Source organism: Phaseolus vulgaris, chromosome 8, assembly GCF_000499845.2.
Source record: "Phaseolus vulgaris cultivar G19833 chromosome 8, P. vulgaris v2.0, whole genome shotgun sequence".
NCBI classification, from domain to species: domain Eukaryota; kingdom Viridiplantae; phylum Streptophyta; class Magnoliopsida; order Fabales; family Fabaceae; genus Phaseolus; species Phaseolus vulgaris.
This window is the reverse complement of record NC_023752.2, coordinates 62877132-62896212: the sequence shown is the minus strand read 5'-3', so window position 1 is coordinate 62896212 and position 19081 is coordinate 62877132. Positions and strand designations below refer to the sequence as shown.

Genomic DNA, 19081 nt, shown 5'->3' with positions numbered 1-19081 from the left:
GAGAGAGTGAGAGAGATGGGGGTGAGAGGTAAGGTGAGAATGTCAGTGTCAGTGGTGAAGGCGGCGATGAAGGAAATGAGACGGAGCGTGACGTACATGCCTCGACCGGGGGACGGAACGCCGCGGGGGGTGACGCTGATACCGGGGGACGGAATTGGGCCTCTGGTGACGAACGCGGTGGAGCAGGTGATGGAGGCCATGCACGCGCCGGTTTACTTCGAGAAGTACGAGGTGCACGGGGACATGAGGCGTGTGCCGGAGGAGGTTCTGGATTCGATTCGGAAGAACAAGGTGTGCCTGAAGGGTGGTTTGAGGACTCCGGTGGGTGGGGGAGTAAGCTCCCTCAACGTTCAGCTCAGAAAGGACCTCGATCTCTACGCTTCCCTCGTCAATTGCTTCAACCTCCCCGGCTTGCCCACCCGTCACGATAACGTCGACATCGTTGTCATTCGTGAGAACACCGAGGGAGAGTACGCAGGTCTCGAGCACGAGGTTGTTCCCGGCGTTGTCGAGAGCCTCAAGGTCAAATCAAACTTCTCTCTCCACTCTTTGAATTTACCATTATCATCCACATTCTGATTCTGATTCTGATTCTAAGCTCAGGTTATGTCCAAGTTCTGTTCCGAACGTATTGCAAAATATGCCTTCGAGTATGCATACCTAAACAACAGGAAGAATGTCACCGCCGTCCATAAAGCCAACATCATGAAACTCGCTGATGGTCTCTTCCTAGAATCTTGCCGACAAGTTGCAACAAAATATCCTGGTATCAAGTACAGCGAGATCATTGTGGATAACTGCTGTATGCAACTTGTCTCCAAACCCGAGCAGTTCGATGTTATGGTTAGTTCCAAGTGAATAATACTACTATAGAGCAGTACTTTCTAAGCCATTCTAAATCTTGAAATCTTGATCCCATTTTATCTTAGGTGACTCCTAATCTGTATGGAAATCTAGTGGCAAATACGGCAGCTGGAATTGCTGGAGGCACTGGTGTAATGCCTGGAGGTAATTGAATGCTTTCAATGAGTATTAATGTTTATATGGTTAGAAGAGAAAGAAGAAGAAGTAAGTGAGTGTTTGAGTGTGTAGGAAACGTTGGGGCTGATCATGCTGTGTTTGAGCAAGGAGCTTCAGCTGGAAATGTTGGAAAGGAAAAGATCTTGGAGCAGAAAATGGCAAATCCTGTTGCGCTGCTTCTCTCCTCTGCCATGATGCTGAGGCATCTTCAGTTTCCTTCATTTGCTGACCGACTCGAGACTGCTGTAAAGCGCGTGATTTCGGAGGGGAAGCACATGACTAAAGATCTTGGTGGAGTCAGCACCACGCAGCAGGTTGTTGACGCTGTCATCGCCAACCTCAACTAGACCACACCCATCCTTCATCTTCCTCTCTTCAGCCGGTTTCTGTAATACAAGTTAAATTTCTTTTTCTGTTTTTCACCATGGTTGAGGGTTAACTTACTTCCCCCACCCTCTGTTACTCGAAGAATAATTTGAAGCCCACCTTATATGGATACTTGTCATGTCACGTTGTTTGCTCAATCAACCAAATATGTGCATTTTTTGTAACACATTCACTGTTCCCCGTCTATTGCTTCCGACCAATTTGTGAGCCAACTGAAAGAATATTGGATTAACATTCGGTGAATAATCAAAGAGTACACTCAAGAATCGCATTTGACTGCAATGCGACAAGTCTCAAGTTTCATGACTTTGATTCCACCTAATGAAATTCGTCCTTTGTCATCCTCTCAAATGTCAAGTGAAGAGAATAAAACTGGGTATTTAATACAGATGATCTTAGTCCGGACAACTATGCTTACAACGAAATAAGAACAAATGCGATTAGATAGTGAAAATTATGCAGTTTCGTTTGACACACTCCATGGCTGATCGCAGATGAAGCATACCTTAGATTGATGTAGAACGTGGCTTTCAACTGAAAACAAGTACGGAAAAGTCGTGTCTATAACCGGGACATCTGCTTATCTATATAACATTTGACAAAAATAAAGATGTACCTTGCATGCGTTTTTGGGTTTGGCAGTGGAAAATACTGAACTGAACCATTTTCCTTTACACGGTAAACAATGACTGCGAAAACTGTACTCAACAGAGAGTTCTCGTATCTATATATGACTAATTTCATTGCGATAACATACATAGTGCTTCTTAAACTACCTATTCTCTACACGGGTACAGCGGAAAATCCCTTTATATGTTAACATCTCAATATAATAACCTACGGAGAAATTCGTCTTCAAAATGTCACATCCAGTGTGTCATCCATATCCTCCATGTTAAGACTTATGAGACCACCTGCAAACATGAGTTACAATATTAAGATAAAGTAGAATGAATATCCATCCAGAATGTTAAGATAAAAATATCACAAAATATTAATCTAAAAAGATCAAATTATAAATTACAATCTGTTTTCCTCAATATCTGAGTAAAGCTATGAAGAAAGTCGTAGTTCACCAATAAACTCACTAAGAAGCAAAATTTAACTCTTCATAAATGGGCTTACTGCCATGATCATGCTGTCTAATATTATCTTTTGCTCTTTCCGGTGACATTATGAAACGGAACAATAGGCTATATCGACATCCTCGTACACTTTGCAATTTACTGTCAAAATCATTTTCAATCAGATCAAAAGTCATCTTGAAACATTTAAAATGAAGATTAACTAAAGCTCTCTATTTGATAGAGACAAAAGAAATAAATGGAGTAGAAAATAAATATGAAATGAGTGAAAAGAGAAGGTATGTAATTAAAAAAGAGTGAAAAGAGAAGGTATGTAATTAAAAAAAAGTGAAAAGGGAGATTTTTTTCAATTAACTATTGATAATATTATTTTCTTGAGTATTCATTAGTATTGCAATAAAGAGCACCATTGGTCTTAAAATCCCCAACTTCCACCACCAAAATATTTTCTGGTCACATTGTAATCGCAAATCAAGCCTATTGCCTAAAACACTTCTATTTCATGCGACCATCTTAAACCCTGTGTGTATACCCTTCAACCTCTGCAACTTCTCATAACTTTGTAAGCTAGATCCAATAATCTTGAACCGCACAACTTGTGGTACGATGTAGTCCCCAACTTAGATCCCGAAAACAATACTAGCTTGCTCACACCTTGTTGCACTAACATTTAATACACTCCATCAAGGAAAAAAAATTCAAGAGATAAACAAAACCAAAGGCCGAAAAGGTACAAATAAAAACAATATTATTTTCATAATTACAGAAAAAATAAACCCCTGCAATGATTTTAACTATATTTCACTCGATCAAAAAGAAAATACATGTTGGGAATTGTAGAAATAGACACTAACCTCTACAATTTGTAAATCCCTGTGTAGAAACCACCAAGGACCATTCTTTGAGAGACATCTGAAAATGTACAAAAAAGCACAAACGATTCAACCAAAAAGGAAAAAAAATTGAAAGCACAACCAGACAATTCAATAGAAGAGCCACACTACATAGCATCAGTAAATCGACTGAAAGGACAGGTTGATACACTCAATTACTCTATTTCATACTGTCAGCAAACACTTCAGAATTTCACCTGAAGATATAATAAGCCATGTAAAAATGTGAACTTTAGACACTGATTTTCAAACAGCAATTTAACTAATGATATTAAAGCCACGTCACTTATACGCTATTCCACAATGAAACTATAATAGTATAGTATGCTCAATCATGCATACTTCTTTCATATATATATCATTAGATCCATGGGTTATTATCGTTAGCCCAAGATTTATTGGAAAATATTATAATCAAAGAAGGATACATAGTACTGTGAAAATTAAAGTAGCCATCTAGACATCTACAAAGAGTGAGCAAACTATTTTTATTTTAACAAGATAGAAACATTATGCAACATTTTTTCCCAACATACACATACAGATTAATGTGCCATTTTACCTGACAGCGCCAGCTACTGCACGAAGAGCCATGAAGAGAACTAAGCCCAGCCATACGCCCTGGAGGCCAAAAAGTGGAGGTGCAAACAACAAAAATGCAGAAGAGACTGCTCCCACAAACATCTACGAAGCAATTACCAAAAAGGTTAACCACAAGAAGCATATGTACCACAAAAGATACATCATAACAAATTCAGACTTACCATGGAGAAAGCAGCATATCGGAAATCAGAAACACCATAATGGAGACCGTCAAAAATATATGCCAGTGCATTAAATGGTTGAGAAACACTGACAAACTAGCAACAATCATAGATAACAGTGGAATTACTAGGCAGACACAGACAAATGCAAACAAATACTGACAAATCAATCAGCAGCAACATACTTACCAACACTAATGATCTGACCACCTGCAAGACTTCAGAGTCCTGAGTAAAAATGGTAGCTAGAGAACCAAACGATGCACCCAGAATTGCAGTCAAGCAAATACCCATTACCAGTCCAATCTGGAAAGTCATAACAGGTTCTCAGATAATTCATAAAACCTCCTTGTATGACATAGTTAAAAAACTATAGCTCAACAAAAATCTGAAAACAACTAATGAATGAAAGCCATTAACGGCTCAAAACTCAATGGGTAAAAAATAATTAACGCTTACCCTTAATACAAAACTCGTAATCTCCTTCACAACTTTGTATTCATGTTTGGATACAGAACTTGCAATAAGGGCCTATAAATAATAATACAAAACATAAAAGTATAAGAAAAAAGGGCATATACAACAAGAAGACAGTATTGAATTTAACATAATTGAAGACTTTAAAATGTAAAAAGGTGTCAAAGTCAAACAAACTGAAAATTTTCCCAAGAAGTTCAGCAAAAGCTGTCTAATTAACACCCCATTTGGTAGAGAGGATGAAAATAACATTGGGTGCTTGGCCGGAGAGGAAAAGAAAATAAATCATTTTAAAAAATGTTAAGACCCACTGTACTATTTCTTACCTATTTCTACTCTCTCTATCTCTTCTCATCAATCAAACACCTTAAATTTTTCATCTATTTCCACTCTAGAAACTTATTTTCATCCAGAATATTATTTCCTCTCTCTACAAACAAAGGGCAAGAGTTATGACTACAGCAGAATTATGTTGGCTTAATTTGTTTCATTATAGTCTAGCTCTGTTGGCTTAACTTGATTCATTGCAAGACAGCATAGTATTATTACTGGATCAAAAGAAATTTAAGAAGTCGTACTACAAGGAAAAAAATGTTAAAATGATTCATTTACCTGACCAGATGTAGCCAACGCATCTGTAAGAAGGGAAACGGCCAACCACACTTGCATACATATCTGATGTGCAGCCATAGCTACTGGACCATGTCGAGCAGCCATTGATGTCCCCAATGTGATGGTTGAAAGAACAGCAAGTGTTCTTCCAAGAAGGAAACCACCTGTGGCAGCCCACAGATCAAAACTAAAACAACTAAATTAACCTAACAGAAAGCTAAATAATATACAGAGTAAAACACAAACAAGAAATGTGCCCCTGCCATTATAGTTAAACCACCGTTTGAGGAATATAAAATCATTTTAAGAAAAAGGTGAAACACGTTCTTTCATCTCAGGGTTTAGTAACACATAATAATGAAACAGAGACAAGCAAGAAATAGACAAATCCTCACCAGATTTAATATAACTGCCAAATTGCAGGTTTCCCAACTTTGGAGGTAGTAACTCAGCTCGTTCATTCAGAAACCAGATCATCAACACGGTCCCAATATATCTGCGGTATTAAAATTCCATCATAATTAGGATTAAACCCAATCAAGAAATAGAAGGAAAAAATAATGTTTTTGAAAAGGAATTACTGAGAGATAACTGTGGAAATGGCTGCACCAGTTACACCCAACCGAAAGTAATACATGAGTAAGGGACATAAGAAGACAGATGAAAAGTTGCCAATGCCTGCAATTTCATAGAGAAATTAGCACAAACTTACAACAGTATAATGAAAAATATTTTAAATTTTGAAAGAACATAAAACAAAGAAGAACACTTAAGGTATCAAAATCTAAACTTAATTTTCAAGATTAAATTACAGTGATAATTTTGTTTACTAATTACAGTTGCATGTACCCTGATAAATGTTGGGGGAATTATCCTTAACAAAACAGCAAGAGCAATATCCAGTTTAAAAGCTGTAAGCATAACTTCTGTTAGCATCACTAGGTGAACTTAATGCATTAATTTAGATGGAGTTCTGTGATCTAAACAAACATGCTGTAATTCAATCGAACATAGTGTTGACATCTTGTCAAATCATGGTTCCAATCATTTACAAACAATTCACTATTAGCGGCCAACTTTCCCAATAGATTGTCATTAACCTCTCATTTGATAGAAAATATCTTTTTCTTGTCACTCCTTAAAACCACACGCAAGGCATTTGCAATAGAAAACAGCAGATAGTAAGGCCACAATACTGACCGTAAGCACGGAGCTCATGAGAAAATTCAAATTAATCAATTTCTCAGGAATCATGACCATGAGAAAGGCCATCAAAAGGCTAAGACAATGTCAAATATTGAAGGAGATTATTGGCGAAGCAAGAGATGGACGCAGTGATGGGAAATTTAATTTTCAGTAATTTATTTGAGCAAGTTAAAATAATGTTCATAATAATGTATTCATGAATTTGCAAGTATAATATCATCCTTCAAAAGGTATCAGAGTACATGCAGAAAAGTACAATAGACAGCAAAAAAAATATAAAACAGTATTGAAAAGGTGAAATTAACAAAGAAACACAAACTTGAGGTGTCAATCACTTGCCTAGACATATAACAGGAGTTTTTGTATCCTTAAAACCACGGAAAATGCCTTGAAGAGCCAAAGAAAGTACAACTGCGGGAGCACCAACAGCTCTTAAAGAGAGAAATTGTCGTGCAGGAGCAAAAGTTGGATTTTGCTGTTGAAAAAAAATTATTCAAAAAGGAGATTATAACTCACATGCTTTGACAATAGTAATAAGCACTACAAAATGTATCCCAAGTTTAACTGCGTACAATAAATAAATGCATAAACTGGAGTCAATGATACGGTGGAGTGTGTGTTGAGCTGAAAACATACCGTTGGCAGACCGATTAAATGTAGAAACGCTCCAGCTCCCAGGTACAGAGCCAGAGCCTCAAAAATGCCAAGCCCGAGTGCTAATAGCAAAGCAGTGGAGACAGAGGATAGCTGTTTTCTCTGGGGAACTGTTTTCAAAGGTTTACCGTTGCCAGTATTTTCTGGAGCACCCTGATCTGTTGTGAAATTAACGCATTAGACAATGATGTGAGTGAATGAATACACTGATAAAGTTGGAGAGGTAAAATAGAATCAACCTGAATCAGAATGTTGAGTAGAGGCAGCCTTGGCCATGTCCTCGGCAACAAAGGAGGTGGCGACGCTTAGAAGGGGAATGTTAAAAAGCTTAGAAATGATGTTGAAGATGGATACGGAAACGCCGGCAGAAGCCAATTCGACGGTGCCTGAGAAAGCAATAATAGATAACATAACACAGAAGGGGGGTGATGAAAAAGTAGTGGAATAGGAATTGGGAGGGAAAGGTGCAAACCGAGTCGACCAATGTAGGCGGTTTCCATCAGCTGAGACAAGGGGTCAATTGCCTGACCGGCAAGCGCAGGCACAGCCAGCAACAGAAGCTCTCGTTTGACATCCACATAGGGTTTTTCATTTTGAACGAGTGGCAACTCACTGCGAAGGAATTGAAGATGCAATTATGGCGTTTGTTGTTGAAGAAGGAGCATGCATGGAGAGGAAAAGAAGAGCGAACTTACACGGAGGAGGGATTGGGGTGAAGCTGATGATCCTCGTCGGCGTGTTGGTGTTCGGAGGTGAAGTGAGGGAGGGAAGAGGATTTGGCGCGAAGCGTTATGAGCGGCGATGAGAGGCTTTGCGATTGGCGCAGAAAGCGAGGGCAATAACCGTAACAGATATGGTTGCGCTTGAATAGGAAGGGTCTTCTTCTGGAAAAGCCCTGGTGTTGAGAGACTGAAGAAGAGGAAGTGAAATGGATTGCTTCCATGACCGTCACCGTCACCGCCACCGTACCGCCACCACCACCACCTGCACCTAATTCAAATCCAGAAAATTCAGTTCAACGCATCTCAATTAATTAATAAATAATGATTATAAAATTATAAAACTCCATGAAAACCTGCAATGCGACCCACAGAATGTATAGGTAACGCCGCCAGAAAACCTCTCTGTCGCTCTCTCTCACCGCTGTGTATGGCCTTTTGCACTACACAAACACTCACATTATCTCTCTCTGCACATCTTTCTAGATCCCTCGGACGTTTTAAACATTTTCAGGGCTACACGCCAATCCCATCAATGCATTTTCTTCTTCTTTTATAAATTCAATCAATTTTTAATCATAGATTTATTTTTTCTCAGTTTTCTAAAATTATAGTTTACTATTAATATATTATGATTTTTTTAATTGTTTACGGAAAATATTATAGGTTTATAAGTGGTGAAAATATCAATAATTTATTTATCTAATATATGAACATGAAGTTATTAAAGTTATCTATACAAACACGGATACTAATATGATGGAAATCGGATCTATCCTTATTTTTTAATCATAGGATAAGTTTATACAATAAATTTAAATTTTTAAAAAATTAATGTGACGTTCAAGTTTCACAGATAATTTTAAATACATATTGTTCTAGAAAATATTGTAACACTTTTTATCATTATTTATATAAATTTTATTTATTTTTATTTTTGTTATTTGCTTTTAATCAATAATAATATTTTGTGTTGATAACTATAAATCATCAAATTTAATAGTTGACAATGTAGGTTAATTAAAATAAATTCTGTAATTAGGATGGATTTGAAATAATTTATTTGTATTTATTTTATGACATAAAAATTCACATAGTAGAAGAGAGAATTTGTAAAATTAACTTTTACTCTTTATTAGTGGAAACACTCTTCAAAAAAACAACTTTGTCTACTGCATGCAAATTCAGGTCTGGAGGAAGTGGTGGGTATAAGTTGAACCAAAATTCTGTTAGCTCAATAACTGACCTATCAAGAAAAAAAATCATTACAGCACATAGTTTTTAGTGCAAATAGTGCAAATCTCACTTCATTGTTAGTTTTTTCGTGTGTATCAGCATTTTCTTTACTTTTATTATTATTATTAATATATGTATATTATGTATGTATTAGTATCTTATAAATATTAAATGTCGCTAAAAGTAAAAATAAGATAGAAACAATTTTTTCTCATCATCTATTAGTTTCAACATAAAATTTTAATAATTAAGTTAGAAGGTAAAATACTAATTTTGACTTGATATAAAACTAAAAAAAAAAGAATATAATAATAATAAAAAAAAGAATAAGATGAGAAACTCCATTAGCAAATTCTAAAAAAAATATTTTCTAATTATTTTCCTAACGCGTATGTCCTCCTCGTCGACATCCAAATCAACAATCAACAATGACATCAAGATAACATGTGTAAAAATCTGAATGTTATGTATTTAAGTAACAATTTGGGATATTATGATTCTCTATTTTCTTCCTCTTATGTCTTCATTGTACGAAAATGAAAAGCAGATTTAAAGAAATAAAAACGAGAAACATTAACAATTAAGCAAAAGACTAACTTGGGGTGTGTGCTCTTATTCTGGATATTGTCCTGAAGAATGAATATTTTTTTATCGGATATCTCTTTTTATCGGATGGAAGTGATATGGAGAGAGAGAGAGAGAGAGAGAGAGAAATAAGAAAGTGGATTATGAGGAGTGTGTGTTGTGCTTAGAAATGTACATTGGGACAAAAAAGAAATGTGTGAAATGAAAGACTATGTTAAGAGTATGTACATGAGACACATAGAGATCATGAGAGTTATCTTATTGGTTCTAAGATATTTGAGAAAGAATAAGAGAGATAAAATCATAAATAGCAAAGAGAGAAAAAAGGTAATCAAAATCCTAAAATTTCAAATTAAGAAAAAACCGTGAAAACTGAGAAAATAGATATATTTTCAAAAAATTAAATTCAAAACTGTTACTTCAAAGTCTCCATATAACTGTTTTAATATTTACAAAATTACAAAATAAATAAAATAAAACATTAATATAAAAATAAAATTAATATATTTCAAAAAGAGTAGGTATTGATAAATTTTTTTCATCTTATTTCAATAATATCTTCAAAATAGCTTATGAAACTAGTTTTCAATTTATATATAAAATCAATTTAATTATGCTTTCTCTTTAGTTTAGAGTTTACAAATAAGTGTCTATATGATAAACACTTATTTAATGTGTTTGTTATGATAAAATTTGATTTATAATCTTTAATTGTTTGGTTCTTCAACTCTGAAATGACAATAAAAAATCAAAGTAAAGATGTTTTTCTTTTAAATAAAGATATTATAAAAAAAATTGTTCAAAAGCATTAAATTGATATTATAAATATTTAAAAAAAATTACCACTTTTAAAAAAGGTCTATACTAAGCCCAGGTTTGGTATAACCTGTTTTTTAGTAAATAACGGTTTATTTATCAAAATATCTTCCTAAGAGATGGGAAAAAATTAAACGCATGACTTGCGGTTAGGTTGACTAATTTTTTTTTACCATATTTTAGTGTATTTCATGAATTAGTTATAAACATTACTATTTCTATTAATCATGTATTTTTTTTAGAATCGTGTATTTTAAAATAGAAATGAAGCTATTACTTTTGTTCGTTGCTTTCAAAACGTATAATATAACATTAAATTTTAAAAAAAATAAGAAAAGCCATCGTATCTTTCGATTTGTTTTATAGTATACAACTAAAAGATTATTGTTCTACTATTATTAAAAATGAATTCAAATATTTAAAGCTTTAGAGAGGGGGAAAATTTGTGAGAAATTGTTTATACGACATAAATAAATATGAAACATGTATTTTACTAATAGTTAAAATTAAATTTAAATATGCTTTTAGTTGTTGTAAAAAGAAATATCTAATTATAAATACAATTTACACAATACACAGTATCCACTAAAAAATTAGAAATATAATAATATTTTCATCTTTCTCCTTTTGTTATCACTTTTCACTCGTTCCATTTTATTTTCCATAGATATGATAGCTTCTTCTTCAACTCCTTTTTTGTTAAAGATTTTGTCTCCAATTTTTGTTTGGTAAAGAAAAATGAAACGCATATGAAGAGCGACCAAATTTTTTTATGGGATTTCAAAAATAAGTAGTAACTAATAAAGTTAGGGTTCAGAAAGAATAATATGTGCCTTAAATGTTCATCAATCAATATAAGTGGTTGTTACGTGTTGGCAATGGCCACGTATACGTTAAGAAACCAGTTTCTTTTCAGTGGTCATATTACAGAAGAAAATAAGTGTTAGCATAAATATATAAATATATGTATCCGAGACTAATATTTATATGACATTTGTAGTATACGTATCGGTAAAGTGTATAATTTAAAAAAAAATTGTTGAATTTTTGACAATTTCAGTCTGTTTTAACGTAATTTTAAAAATGAAAAATACATTAATTTTCTAAAAACTCAAATACATTGTATAAATTTTAGTTATGATTATAAAAATAAGGAACGAAAATTTTTAAATCAGTGATGAAAAATATCTTTTTGCTAAAATAAAATGGAACATACTTGTGCAGATAAATCTTTATTATCAATTTATATAATATATAGATTCGTATATCTGTATCTTACATTGTTATTTGTATCTTCTTGTCGTGTTTGTGTCTGTAGTATCTGTGTTCGGGAAGCAACATACATCAGAAAAAATACTACTCAATCTTTATTATTAATTTATATAATTCGTAAATATATAATTACATATAGTATCTTACATTATTATGTGTATTTTTTTTGTGTATGTGTCCGTGGGAATTTTCTGTTCGTGTGAGTGTGCTACGTAAATTAGAAGTAGTAGTCTCTAACAATGGTGAGGTAGAAAGGTATGGGTAGAGAAAAGGAAGAAAGTGTTGAAGAAAGGCATAAGAGAGTTGAGAGTTGTAACAAACAATGAAACAGTTTTAATCTAACAGACTCTGAATTCTTAATTTAGGTGGGTTGATTGGGTAGAGTGAGTGAGGCATCCAACAAACTTGATACGCACGAAATCAGAATCGAAATGGAGATTGAAATTGCGATTTGGTGATAGAAATTGTGATTTGGTGTGAGAGAGTGAAATTTGATTTGTTGGGAGGTAGAAGAGAGAGAAAGTAGGCGTTGTTTTTTTGTTCAAAGGTCCTCTTCTCCTCTCTAACTTCTTCCTTCTATTCTTCAGAGCAAACACAAGAAAAGGTCACAAAATGGAAAACGGGAGAAACGGCGTCGTTCCTGCAAACGCGCTTCTTCTTCCTCCTCCTCCGGCCAACAAATAGCACCGCCGCATTGAGTTCGAAAATTCTGGTGTGATGGAAAGAAAAAAGCATCTCACAACGCGCGCAGACAAATCCAGAATCATTGGACTCCTCATTGCCAGCGTCCTCCGAAGTCGCTTCCCCCACCGCACTCTCATTTCCGCCATCTCCGCTTCCCTTCTCCTGCTCTTCGCCCTATTCTCTGTGTTCGTTCCCTCGCCGGTAAATGCAGAACCGCACTCTGTTTCACTGCTCTCTTCTTTTCTTCTTCCACTAAATTCAATCCTCCTTTCTTCCTTGCGCTCCATGCTGCTCTGTGTTAGACTCCGCCTCACGCTCACAATAACGTCCAAGTCCGATCACTACTGGATGCTCATCAGGATTCCGTGTTCGGTGTTCCGGTAAGCTATATATGAAACCGAACTCCATTTTTGCATTTTCATTTTACTCTGTTTTTTTTTTTAATTTCTGTGCTGTTTGGACTTGGAAGGCGAGTGGAGGAAGTTGCAGTCATGATTTATGGAGTTCAACGCAGTCACGCCTTTTCTCTGGTTGCAGTAACTCCGGTGACAATTTCGCAAGTAAAGCCAATCCCTATCACCGCAACCAATTTATGCATTTGCTTTTGTAGTTCAAGTTAAACAAAACTTGTTCATTCGTGTTTCGATGGACGTGCAATTTGACTGCGAAAATACGTATTTCTTGCACTTGCAGAGGCTAATGTGAAAACTGATCCAGATCGGTACCTGTTAATTGCCACTAGTGGAGGTTTAAATCAACAGAGAACAGGGGTAGGCAAGCTCCTTCACCAACTAACAACTAGAGTGCAATATTATGTTTAGGGTTGTCTTAATATCACTTCATATGCACTCCTTTTAATCAAATAAAAATTCAAAGAGGAAAACGCATTCGATTCACTCCTTTCTGCATGCAACCATCACTATTGCATGACCATGAATGGTTTGATAAACGGGTTTTGTCTGGGCTGCCCAGTTTCACGAGTGGTTTGAGGATATACTGAATCGAGCCACTTGGTGGTGTTCAAATGCTGCTTGTGGCTGCAGATAATCGATGCTGTCGTGGCTGCATATCTTATGAATGCTACACTTGTCGTTCCAGAGTTGGATCATGCATCTTTCTGGAAAGACACCAGGTCTGTCTTTGCGTTGCACTTGCACTTCTATCACTCATCTCTTCATCGTGTGTGATAGTGAGCAAAATTAATCGTCTTTTCACCTCTTAATTTGCAATGGACTAAGTGCTATTTTTGCAGCAACTTTTCTGAACTATTTGATACAGACTGGTTTATAACATTTCTGCGGAATGACGTGAGCGTTGTAAAATACCTTCCGAATTTGGACGGGAAGTTCGTGGCTCCATATACGCTTCGTGTTCCAAGGAAATGCACCCCCAAGTGCTACGAGGATCGTGTTTTACCCATGCTGGTCAGGAAGCGAGTAAGTCTTGTTTTAAAATCTTCAGTTAACAGCTGTATATCTTCATCAAAATTATTTGCACGCCTTTCTCCAATTAAAATCTGGCATTTAAGTTTTACTCTTATGATGTAAACCAGTCTGTATCAAATATTTTTTTCCCTAAATTGTGTCAAAAGTATAATTTGCCATTATTGTATTTGTGATTCAAACATCTCTCATCCATCATTAATGTACTGTCATCGTTTTTCCTCCCCTGTTTTGAGCCTAACTAGCTAGTCATCTGATGTTGTATGCTCTTTTGTTTTTGCTCTTTATGTTATTTATACGCTTCTTTTATGGAACATAGTCTGTTAAATTTATAACTTCATATACACATTCAATAGTATAAATTTTTCAAGTTGCTAGTTTTGGGAACTTTTTCTCTTAAAAACTGAAATCTTGGTTTCTTTTCGTCAATAAAATTTCCGGGGACAAAGTAGTTTTCTATTTTGATGTTGTATGATTTGCCTCAATTATTATTATTTTTTATTATCAACTAGTGCATGTTTGGTTGATTATATATATATATATATATATAATATTGGAAACTAATTGCCTTTTTTGAAAAATAATCAGAGAGATGTAAATAAATATATTTAAAAATAATTTCATTTAAACATGCGGACTGCTGTACTGAATGTTGCGTGACTTTTACCGTGGAACAAAAATAGTAAATTATCCTGAAAAGGGACATTGGACAGATTCTTTTTAAATTCATATACAAACATACAAATTCAAAAATATTCAAGAGGAAAATATTTTATTTACAAATATAAAAATGATATTAGTTTTGATTAAAGAAAAAATAATATTATAAAAGCATGCATAATTTATTAAAAAATTATAGTAGAACTTTAAAAGAATAAGTGTTGAGAATGATGTTACTTTTGAAGATAGGGTGTACTGAAAGGTTTTTAAGTGAGTTTTTTTTTATCGACTATATAGATGCAAATTAATTGAAAATACATATGGCATTTGACATACTTACGTATAATTGCAACAAAAAAAATTATTAAACATACAGGAATAAGAAAATAAATGAAGAATTGATACATTTGATACATTTATTTCCTAAAAATTTATATAAAAAAAAAAACAAAAAGCAACTGATTGTGTTACTCTGAAAAGATTATGTATTGTTCATTATTTTCAATGAAATAACATAAATAAAATCATCGTAGTTAGTGAGCAGTGTTTATTTAGTGAAAATTAGTGAAAAGTGTATGGGAAATATTCCTTTTTTTAATTCTTTTTTCAAAGCTACCACTATGACAATTGCTAATTTTCAATTAATGTAATACGTAAGTTACGGTGTTGTCCTTGATTCCATGAATGACATTTACATGGTGGATACACGCAGGCTGTTCGGCTAACTAAGTTTGACTATAGACTTGCTAATACGTTGGATGAAGATCTACAAAAGCTTAGATGCAGGGTTAATTATCATGCTCTCAAATTTACGGATTCCATTCAGGGGATGGGTCGTTTGTTGGTTGAGCGGATGAGAATGAAAAACAAGCATTTCATTGCTCTACATTTGAGGTAAAATTTATTAATTTTAGCCGAGCTTTATTCCCCGGTTTCTCTCCTTTGCATTTAGTCCCTGAAATGCAATTTGCCGCGTGGAACAGATATGGCGGTCAGAATTTGTGATCATATATTCTTGTAAAAATTAACTCACATTTTGTACTTGAGACGTCCGATCTTTTAATTTTTCTTATCAAAGTTCAATGTCAACTTTGATTTAAACTTATGTTTTATCACAGATTTGAACCAGATATGCTTGCATTCTCTGGTTGCTATTATGGCGGGGGAGAAAAGGAACAAAAAGAACTTGGTGAAATTAGGAAACGGTGGAAAAATCTACATGTAAGGTTTTAGTAGCATCTGAGAAATCAGCTCCACATCTTTTAGCATATATGAAAACTGATATATTTGGAAATGAACAATAGGCAAGCAATCCTGACAAAGTTCGAAGACATGGAAGATGTCCACTCACCCCAGAGGAAGTTGGTCTTATGCTAAGAGCACTTGGTTTTGGAAGTGACATTGACTTGTACGTGGCATCTGGCGAAATATATGGAGGTGAGAAAACGTTAGCTCCCCTCAAAGCTCTTTTTCCAAACTTCCATTCAAAGGAGACCTTAGCTACCAAGGAGGAGTTGGCACAATTTGTGCCATTTTCTTCTCGCATGGCTGCACTAGATTTCATAGTTTGTGACGACAGTGACGTTTTTGTTACAAACAACAACGGCAACATGGCCAAAATTTTAGCTGGAAGAAGGTAAGCTACATCTTTAGTGCCGTGATTAATTTTTTCTGTAACACTAGCTGTACCTGGAAGTAGAAAAGTTGCTTAGTTGGTACAGAAGCATTTTAAATTTAAAAGATTTGAACTACAAACTTAATACATAGCTACTATCTTCCAAAGTAATTGACCATCCAAAGCAATTATGATATTTCGATATTTCTTGATGCTGATAAAGTAAGTTTTTTTACCTAAGCATACTCATTTTCTCTGTTGCAGGAGATACTTTGGTCATAAACCCACCATCCGCCCAAATGCAAAGAAGTTGAACCAGTTATTCATGAAGAAAAATAGTATGACATGGGAGGAATTTGCCTCTCGAGTTCGAACTTTCCAGGTAGGCTTTATTGGAGAACCAAATGAGTTGAGACCTGGCAGTGGTGAGTTTCACGAGAATCCATCATCTTGCATATGTCAAAACTCATCATCGGAGTCAGGGGTAGAAACTGGGGGAATTTCCTATCCCCAGAATCAAACACCTGATAACTACGAAAGCAATAAGACAAAAAACTGGGCTGAAGAGCAGTTTACAGAGGAAGAGGTGGAGTGGTCCGAGGGAGAATGTTTGCACAGTAAGAAACAGAGTAGGCTGAAAGAAACTAAACTTGATTCATTTCCTCTTCTAATTAGTGCGGATCAAGCTGAATTGCAAGAATTCTTCTCTGATTAGATAAAGATTAAATTCCATATCTAACTCTGTTATCAACAACTTTTCCCTGCTTTTCCAGTGATTGTTGTCTGCTTCCACAGATAACTTGAGACATTTTTACATGGAAGGTATTGGAAAATTAATGTTTAGTACATATTCAGGTTTCGTTCAAAAATGTAAACTGTAGCAGTTGTATAGACTATTTTTAGAGTTTGAAGCTTCTATAACTGAAACTTACGGGAGAACTTCACAAGCCATTCTTTTGTTTTCATGTACATTTTGTCCCTTCTTTCTGTTAGTGATCAAACAACTAAATCATACAAGTATATATACACTTCTCTTCAAAATAATGTTAGTGATATAAATGTAAAACAAATCACAAAAGTAATATGTGAAATACAAAAATGGTAAGAATATCTAGTAGGAAATACAAAAAACATCGATTTAAGTATTACATTTGTTTTTTGTCTTCTTCGTGAAATCAAATAGGAGAAATATCTTATTTTTTCGCTGAATGATGTAAAAAGATGAAAATTAAATAAATGGAGAGAAGGTAAATAAAGAATGTTTGAACCATTAAAGACAAAATGACAAACAATAATAGAATTAAATATTAACTCAAAATAATAAAATTATTTGGTTTGTTAAAAAAATCATTTTGGTAAAAGAATATATAAAATAAATTTAATAATTTGGTTTAAATAATTAAAGATCATTGCATGTGCTTTGCACGTGATTCCTGGAAAGTTAACCTCTCTTCTCTCTTTTCCAACCGACCAACCAAAAAGTGAAAAGGCAAGGGAATGAAGAAAAACAATGGTGATAATAATAGGGTTTCCTTAAGTCATAATTGTAAGCATAATCGAAAACCTATTTAAAAGATTTAAAGAGAATGGTATGAAGTGAAAGAATGAGTAGTGAGATGCAATAAAAACTCCAAATTTTTTTTATACAAGTACATTATAATTCTTATATTAAGAATTATATACAAGTATATTTTCCATAAATAAATAGGATTGGAAGAAAAAGGTGAAAAAAGGGAAATAAGAAAAGTGGGTGTGTGATGGTGATTGAGAGCATAATGTGTGTATATTGATTTGCAATTAATTTGGAAGGGTCCAACTCCTAGTGGAACCCTTTCTCTCTCTCTCTGTTATAACTTTTCCACATTCCTATAACAACATTATGATGAGTTGAGGTGAGTGGCTCTCTCATTTCTCATTTCTGATTCTAAAAAGGTTGGTAGGCCTACTCCATTGCATATTCCCCCTCTTCTTCCATCCTCTCTTTACCCCCCTTTTCTCTTATGCTGGCCTTATAATTCACTATGAAAAATGTTGGACTCACTTTGCTTTACTATTGACATTTTTGCCCATACATAACTTTGTATTATATAACAATTTTATTTTTAAAGTAAATTTGCAGATAATCACAACAAAACATATTCTACCGGTCGACATCAGACGACCGAAAGGTTTACGTTAAATGACTTAATTAAATAAAGAGCATGGTTACACGTGAAACGAGCAGTTATAACTTTCGCTGAATAAGTCAAGCACGTCCTCTGGAACACTCTCTGGATTTTAGGAAACCATCAAGCACGACCCAGAGACCACTAAGCATGTCTCTAGTCATTAGTTGTTTGGCCCACATGGTCAAGGCCTAAGTCAACCTACTAAAGGGACTTCTGAAATGGGGAAAATGTACGTTTTTCATAATATCAGAGAATTCTCATTGAACACCATCGTTGACTTGAGCGTCGGAGTGCAATCACATGTACCTCCACCGGCCGGGGCACGCGAAGAGAAAATAAAACTTGAAAAATAGGACAGCCAAGAATGAGGTAAACATCGTGTATCGACGTGGATCAACATTACTCAGTCCCAATATCCATACAGGTACACATACATCTTGAAATTGATTTATAGATTTTTTATATAAGTTATAGAACAATCAAACGTCTATTAATAAAAGCATATATCGAAAGATCGCCGATATATATGATTTTTGTGTTTATAATTAGTTTGTACGTGTTTCATACTTAATTACGTGATTATCTTGCATAGTAAAAACAATATTTCTAGAATTTAAGATTTAGTATTATTTATGTATTGGTTAGGCATAAAGAAGGGATAATTTGGACATAAATTATAAGTGTAATTTTTTCTTTATTCTTATCGTACCAAAAAAAGAGGTAGCAATTAATGCGGTGAGTTTATTGGTGAATAATGGAAAATAGAGAAAACAAAAGTGGAACTGT

At 34.5% G+C, this 19081-nt stretch overlaps 3 protein-coding genes across 3 annotated transcripts; 2 read left to right on the top strand and 1 right to left on the bottom strand.

Moving 5' to 3' along the window:
* The first annotated feature begins 15 nt into the window (after positions 1–15).
* On the top strand, positions 16–1573 carry LOC137824450 (isocitrate dehydrogenase [NAD] regulatory subunit 1, mitochondrial-like). Its single transcript, XM_068630099.1, has 4 exons — positions 16–522; positions 604–843; positions 930–1008; positions 1093–1573. Exons 1-4 carry the CDS (start codon positions 16–18, stop codon positions 1365–1367), a joined length of 1101 nt encoding a protein of 366 aa, XP_068486200.1. The 3' UTR covers positions 1368–1573.
* Positions 1574–2059: 486 nt separating this feature from the next.
* Positions 2060–8317, bottom strand: LOC137824449 (protein DETOXIFICATION 45, chloroplastic). The gene is given in 16 exon segments (XM_068630098.1): positions 2060–2321; positions 3347–3362; positions 3365–3404; positions 3948–4069; positions 4150–4245; positions 4339–4455; positions 4609–4680; positions 5239–5402; positions 5634–5734; positions 5820–5916; positions 6784–6919; positions 7081–7256; positions 7338–7484; positions 7571–7710; positions 7794–8088; positions 8174–8317. Coding segments are annotated over 15 exon segments (1731 nt in total). The 5' UTR covers positions 8042–8088; positions 8174–8317; the 3' UTR covers positions 2060–2262.
* Positions 8318–11900: 3583 nt separating this feature from the next.
* LOC137824448 (protein ROOT HAIR SPECIFIC 17-like) lies at positions 11901–17089 on the top strand. The gene is made up of 10 exons (XM_068630096.1): positions 11901–12611; positions 12713–12790; positions 12880–12970; positions 13104–13180; positions 13454–13542; positions 13663–13846; positions 15225–15406; positions 15631–15733; positions 15817–16148; positions 16392–17089. The coding sequence occupies exons 1-10, from the start codon at positions 12444–12446 to the stop codon at positions 16840–16842; spliced, it is 1755 nt and encodes a 584-aa protein (XP_068486197.1). The 5' UTR covers positions 11901–12443; the 3' UTR covers positions 16843–17089.
* The last annotated feature ends 1992 nt before the right edge of the window (positions 17090–19081 follow it).

Excerpts from the sequence above, each read along its gene's own strand:
- LOC137824450 (XM_068630099.1), top strand. The coding sequence starts at position 16 with ATGGGGGTGAGAGGTAAGGTGAGAATGTCAGTGTCAGTGGTGAAGGCG. Across the intron at positions 523-603 it reads GCGTTGTCGAGAGCCTCAAG|GTTATGTCCAAGTTCTGTTC; the intron begins GTCAAATCAAAC and ends TTCTAAGCTCAG. Across the intron at positions 1,009-1,092 it reads CACTGGTGTAATGCCTGGAG|GAAACGTTGGGGCTGATCAT; the intron begins GTAATTGAATGC and ends TTGAGTGTGTAG.
- LOC137824448 (XM_068630096.1), top strand. The coding sequence starts at position 12,444 with ATGGAAAGAAAAAAGCATCTCACAACGCGCGCAGACAAATCCAGAATC. Across the intron at positions 12,971-13,103 it reads CTCCGGTGACAATTTCGCAA|AGGCTAATGTGAAAACTGAT; the intron begins GTAAAGCCAATC and ends TTGCACTTGCAG. Across the intron at positions 13,181-13,453 it reads TAAATCAACAGAGAACAGGG|ATAATCGATGCTGTCGTGGC; the intron begins GTAGGCAAGCTC and ends TTGTGGCTGCAG.